The sequence below is a fragment of the Hippoglossus hippoglossus genome, chromosome 22 (genome assembly GCF_009819705.1).
Source record: "Hippoglossus hippoglossus isolate fHipHip1 chromosome 22, fHipHip1.pri, whole genome shotgun sequence".
Taxonomy (NCBI): domain Eukaryota; kingdom Metazoa; phylum Chordata; class Actinopteri; order Pleuronectiformes; family Pleuronectidae; genus Hippoglossus; species Hippoglossus hippoglossus.
The window spans coordinates 2,022,261-2,028,438 of record NC_047172.1 but is presented as its reverse complement, the minus strand read 5'-3'; the positions used below and the strand labels follow the sequence as shown (position 1 = coordinate 2,028,438).

Sequence of the window (6,178 nt, the reverse complement as noted above, 5' to 3'; positions counted from 1 at the left end):
AATGTGTTTTTATGTGGATCTTCATCAGTTTGCTCGACTTCATGGATCCACACAAAATCTAAATGATAGAAAACATTTTCCATGAAAATAAAAAACAAACCAAAGATAAAGATCAGAAAATAATTAAATCTTTTTACACACGTGGAAAAGTCGACAGTAGAAATAAAAATGAGTGAGAAGTAAAAGGAGAAATAAACAAAGCTTTAGAATAACGAGTTTAACATTTAAATTCAGCAGATTTCTCTTGAAGAAATAAACATGATGAATAAAATCTTTCTCTCTAACTGCTCTGATCCAGCGTCACAGAGACATTCACAGGTAACAGCTTCAAGTGATCTATAGTGCTAAAGTATGGAAACATCTTCTGAGTGAAAGTGTGTGTGAAGGTGTGAATGTGTTTGTTAGTATCAGGATCAGAGAACGACAGTTTTCTTCTGTTCCAGTCCAGTTTCACTCTGATCCTCTGGATCTTCTGCACAGAGAGAACAGATGATGCTGATGGTGACCCTGCTGAGTATTTACCTTCATGGAACCTTATTCTCCATGTTCCAGACAGTTCGTCTCCCTTCCTCTGGACAGGCTCTGCTCTTACACCCACTGTCCAGTAAGTACTGTCTCCAACCAGGACGTCCCAGCTGTGAGTCCCTGAGTTAAAACCCTCAGATCCCAGGACTGAGGCGTAATAATCAAACCTCTCTGGATTGTCAGGAAGCTTCTGTCTCTTTCCTCCTCTCAAACTGGTCAGATCTTCAGACAGGACGAGCCATGGATGAGCAGAGTTTGGGTCCAGAACCACAGGACTGTAGGAGACCATGTCCTTCATCTTGTTCCAGATGTTGAAGCTCAGGTTGCCCAGATGTTTGGCCTTGTCTATCAGAGCTCCTGAAGCCAGCTGTGGATCATCCAGCAGGGGGCGCTGCTGGACTCGTTCCACTGCAGCCTTGTAGTTGAGCAGGAACGAGACGTCTTCAGCTCTCAGCTCGTCCTCTGTGGTTCTGATTGTGTCTGAAAGAGCCGTTATGTCTCTGCTCAGAGACTCGATCTTCTCCTTCATCATCCGACTCTTCTGCTCCTCTTCCTCCCTCAGTGCAGCCATCCTGGCCTCCTCTTCCTCCTCCAGAAACTGATGAAGCTTTTTAAACTGCTCCTTGATCTGCGTCTCTGTGAGTCCGGCCTGGACCTTAATGTGTTTTGCTGTTTGTTCAAACTCTACTTTAACACATTCAAAACACTGTAACTTCTTCTTCAAGGGCTCCAGAGTTTCCTGAAGCTGCTTCTTGTGTTGTGGTGCAGCTTCATCGATGGGTCTGAATCTGTGGTCGCTGTGTTTTTCTGAATCTTTGCAGATGACACACACTGGCTGCTGATGGTCCAGACAGAAGAGTCTGAGTTTCTTTGAGTGCAGACTGCAGAGAGCATGTGAAGAGCTCTGATCTCTCTCCTGTAAGAAGGTCTCACACAGGTTCTTTAACGCCAGGTTACAAGGTGGTTCACCCATTGAAGATCTTCTCTTACAAACTGGACACTCTTTTACTTCTTTGTCTTTCCACCAGCTCTTCACACAGTCTTTACAGAAGCTGTGGCTACATGACAGAAGAACAGGATCTCTGAAGACATCATGGCAGACGGGACAGCAGAGATCCTCTTCTAATCTGGAAGCCATTGAGTCTCCAGGTGAAGCTGAAAACAGACAGTCAGTCAGTCACAGCTCCACGAACTTCACTGAGGTTCACTTCCTGTCTGAGTCGAGGTGTTTGTTAAACTCACGGTCAGTGTGTGGAGCGTCGGCAGGTTGTAGTTTGACTCTTCTCTCCTGTAGCTGGACTCACTCAGGACGTTTGGTCTGGTTTGGTTTAGTTTGGTTTGGAAGGTGAATGTGATCGTCTGGTTTTCAGCCTGCGTCTCTTCAGGGAGGAACAGATGCTTCCTGGTTTCTCTGGTGTGTCAGGACACGATTGTAAAAAGTAATTCAAGCCTTGGATTTGAAAACTGGTCAAAAGTCATTTGGCAGCAACAAGCTCACACACACAAGAGACTTGGTGTAAAATAGCTGCTTGAATATGTTTGTGATCTGCTGAGTGTTCAATGTTCAGAGGAAGTTCTGCTAGCGTGAAAGTGAAAGTTAAATATTAACAGGAAGTGCAGGGGGGGGGGGGGTCTGTGACGTAACTGCAGAGCTGAAGTCTTATTAAAGAGACAGAAGCAAAGTGCAAACAAATGGAAACAATGTCAGAAAATGAAAAGAGGGTTTTATAGATATCCAACTTCCCAGCAACACTTTCCAGCTCCTCTTCCATCCTGAGCCATTCCTCAGCCAAATGGGATGTAAAGCACCAGGAGACCTCCTGATGAAATGCCTGAACCACCTCTCTCCCTTTTCACGAGAAGGAGCAGCAGCTCGACTCCGAGCTCACTCACCCTGGCTGAGCCCAGCCACCGGATGGAGAAAACCAATTTTGGCCGCTTGTATCCATGAAATCATTCTGCTCATCTCAGGGTTTGGATGTGAATCTAGATCTACCGGTCTGTAAAACGTTGAAACAGTTTCTTCTCTTGTTGTTGTGTTAAATAAACGCTTCATCCTCCTGGAGAACGAGAATCATGTTCACTGGGAATCTGTTGTGTTGGTGAGTGACCACATGAAATGGATAAAGTCGTTGGTATCGCGATGTTCTGAACCTCAGTCCGTGCACAAGTCATTTCTCCTGTAGGCTGTAAGTCTATTTAATCCTGACTGATGATTTCCATATCTACAAATCATTCATGTTCACAAACCGTGAATCTACAGTCGAAACCTGCGAGTCCCCTGAACTGTGGGAGGACGAAGACGAAGACTGGAGGGAATCAGACTCCACACAGAAAAGCCCTGGAGATGTTTCCAGTGGTTTTAATAAAGGACATGAAACAAGTTTTATAAGTTCTTCACATTGACACGTGTAATATGATGATTCCCCTCAATAATCTGGATATAACCCAGGTTCTTGTCCCTGAGCTGTGGAGCTAATATACGTGATGGGCTCTAACCACTGAAGTTAACTTTAATCAAACAGCAGCAGGAACTCTCCTGTTGTTCATTTCACGTTTCAGCCCGAGGATCGAGCAGCACCTGTGCTCGTCTCCGCTTTGTTTTTTAAGCAAATTGCGTTTGTCAGATAAAACGTTTCAGTGAGAAGTTCATTCATGTAAAACAAAAAAAACCAATATATTTATTTAATTTCACAGCAGGATCTCAACAGGACGTAAGAACCCGGCAGCGATGAAACTCTGAGAGAGGAAAGTTTCAGTTCGAGTGAAGTGAGAGAAGCGAGAAGACGACAACAGTGTTTTTGTTTATCTGACAGAAGCATGTTCCTCCACACCTTCGATACACCCCCCACCACACACACACACACACACACACACACACACACACACACACACACACACACACACACACACACACACACACACACACTGCGCTCCGGCAGGTTCACTGCACATTTCCATGATAAGAGCAGAGATGACGGCCGTGGGGACGTAAACCGCTTCTGTTTGCAGGGAAACATCAATCACCCACAAAAGCCGCCTCCCAGGTGGCGGTGACCTCCGGTGACCCCGCAGCTCCACCACACTTCCTGCTGGAAACTTCCTGTGTGTGTGTACAATGTGTGTATTTGTGGGTATTTACACACAGCCTCAGGTCTGCTGTATTATTTTTTTTTAGTTTTATCTCCATAACCAGATTCCCTCCTGGTGTCAGAGTCGCCACATTCACAAGGAGATGCATCTAGATTCACATTCAAGAGCAGAAAATCACGTCCACAGACTGAAAGCTGCTGAGTCCGCTCACCGAGAAGAGAATCAACCGGCCTCCATTTTTACTGCGGTTTATTTTGGAGTTTCGCTCGTTGACGACTCCAAACTGCAGCAACAGCTCCGCCACAATAAAAGAGTTTTTCTTTATGTTTGTGAGCAAAGAAAACTGTATTTTCACAGAGTAACTTTCCACCATTGGAACTTTGTGCAATGATAAAAAACAGATTCTATATCCACCAAAATGTAAATGACTGAATTCAAAATTTACCAGCAAAATATAAAGAGAATTGTAAGTTGTCATTATGCAAAATAGCACTTAGCAGTTTTATGCTGATATATAACAGGAATTAATGGATTATTAAATGAACTGAATAATAATATTTCCATAACGACAGAATCTTATTAGGTTTTTATGAAGCTTGAAAACCTGCTTTTTAGTGCTTTTTACAACAAATGTAATTTTTTGTAAAGAAAATTTGAAATTTGTTGTTTTAGAAAAAAATACTAAATTCTGATCTGCATGAAAAGTTTAAATCAGATTCTCCTGTTTGGCTCATTTCTCCATAGAAGAGATTTTATTTTCACATTATAATGAATGAAATAAAAAGTGACGACCTTTAAAGCTGCTAATTTTGCTGTAACATGGGACAATAATTATCTGGTTTCTCTTTGTTGAGAAAGAACTGAGATTAGTTGTGCGTTTCCGTCCTCCTCCACAGATCTTATCCTGTCGTCCAAACGCTGACAGGAAGAACCTGCAGAGTTGTGATGTTTCCCATCGTGTCGTCACCGGCGAGGTTCAGCGCTCGGCTGCAGCGTCGCAGCAGGAGAACGGGGAGCTGATGGAGGATCAGGGTGTCAGATGAGGAAAGGTGTTGAAACATCCAGAGATTAGCGCCCGGGCTTCATCTCCTAATCCCCCCGTCCTCTCCGGGAGCTCTGAGACAATGACAGGGTTTGGGGAAGTGGCTTAACCTGGTGTGGTGCAGATAATCATCACTTCCTCTGCTGACAGGAAGTCGATCCTGTCCTCGGGACGTTCTCGGCTCACGGTGTGTGTTTTGTAACGTTTGCAGGAGTCGTGACGTCCTCAGGAAGAAACGCTCGGTTCCTCTGGTTCCCGGCTGCAGGAGCGAGGAGGAGGAGAGAGGAGCAAAGAATGAGGGGGAGAAAATAGGGAAGTTAAGAAAAGAAAGGAAGTGAAACTTTCTCTGTTTTCATGTGTGCATGAGGCTGCAGCAGAGAAATCGCTCCCTCGTCTCGATGTGTTCTCGCTGTTCCTTCATGGGGACGACACAGAGGTTTAAAAAGATCCAACCCGAACTCGTAACGTCGTGTTTGGTGAAACATCAGCAGGAGACAAACGATGAATAAAGTCTGGGGTTTATCTGCGACCGGGGGGGGGGGGATCCAATGGGCTTTGTTTCCCAGCTGTAATGAAGGAGGATCCAGAGCGACGGCGGTTCAGGCAGTTCCCTCCGAAATATGCATGAGATGAATATTTCATGTTTCACCAGGAGGGCGGGAAGCGACGCTGAGGGCTTCAGGTGGCAGCGAACGGCTAAATGAGCGTTTTTATCCTTCTTCTTCTTCCTGTCTGATCTTCCTGAGCACATCCACACCCCCGCCCTCCTGCTGTGGGGACACAAGTCGTTCGCTTCGACTTGACGGAGCCGTTCCACCGGCGCCTCCTCGTCTAATCGACCCTGTTCGGCTCCACTTAGTGCAGCCGGATTCAAAGAATCAAGGAGGTCGAACGGCGTTAATTCCTGTAACAGATGAATCAGGTTAGATTTGCTGTTTTGTGTTCTAGATATTAAAGAGAGACAGGAAACAAGAGGGAGAAGCTGATTTCACTCAGGTTCCCAAGTCCAGATATTTTCCAGAGGGCCTGCAAGTGAGAACACAAACTCCTCCAGCCAGCGCTGAAGTAAAGTGTCTGGAGAACGTCAGAGTGAGTCCATGTGAGAAAACAGCAGGAACATGTGTGGAAGCTTCCCAGTGAGCGAGTGGACGTGTTGATGAGGTGCAAATATCTCAGGATGAAGAAGAGGAGCCGTACACCGACGCTGTCTTCAGGCTCCCCCCCGTTCATGTCTTCAGTCGAGTCACAGTCGGATAAAAAGAGTCAGAGGAGGTCAAAGGTCATCACAGTTGTTTCTGGACGGTGCTGTTTTTTGTCCTGACACTTTATCACATTAAAGAGAGACAGGAAACGTACGTCACCGTGAGCTGAGATGTTCTGGGCAGAGGTCAAAGGTCGCCAGTCTTGTTATTTAAAGTAAGAATCGCCTGTCGACTCTCGCAGGTACAGACGGAGAAGAAAGAGGCTGAAAGTTTATCTGTGGCTGATACAGTCGTCAGCTTCATTTGAAGCCACAAG

At 45.4% G+C, this 6,178-nt stretch overlaps 1 protein-coding gene across 1 annotated transcript; it reads right to left on the bottom strand.

The window, feature by feature from the left end:
• Window positions 1-280: 280 nt before the first annotated feature.
• On the bottom strand, window positions 281-1,663 carry LOC117756726 (tripartite motif-containing protein 35-like). The gene has a single exon (XM_034577490.1). It carries the CDS (start codon window positions 1,661-1,663, stop codon window positions 281-283), a length of 1,383 nt encoding a protein of 460 aa, XP_034433381.1.
• Between the last annotated feature and the right edge of the window lie 4,515 nt (window positions 1,664-6,178).

Coding starts and splice junctions, on each gene's coding strand:
- LOC117756726 (XM_034577490.1), bottom strand. CDS start 1,663: ATGGCTTCCAGATTAGAAGAGGATCTCTGCTGTCCCGTCTGCCATGAT.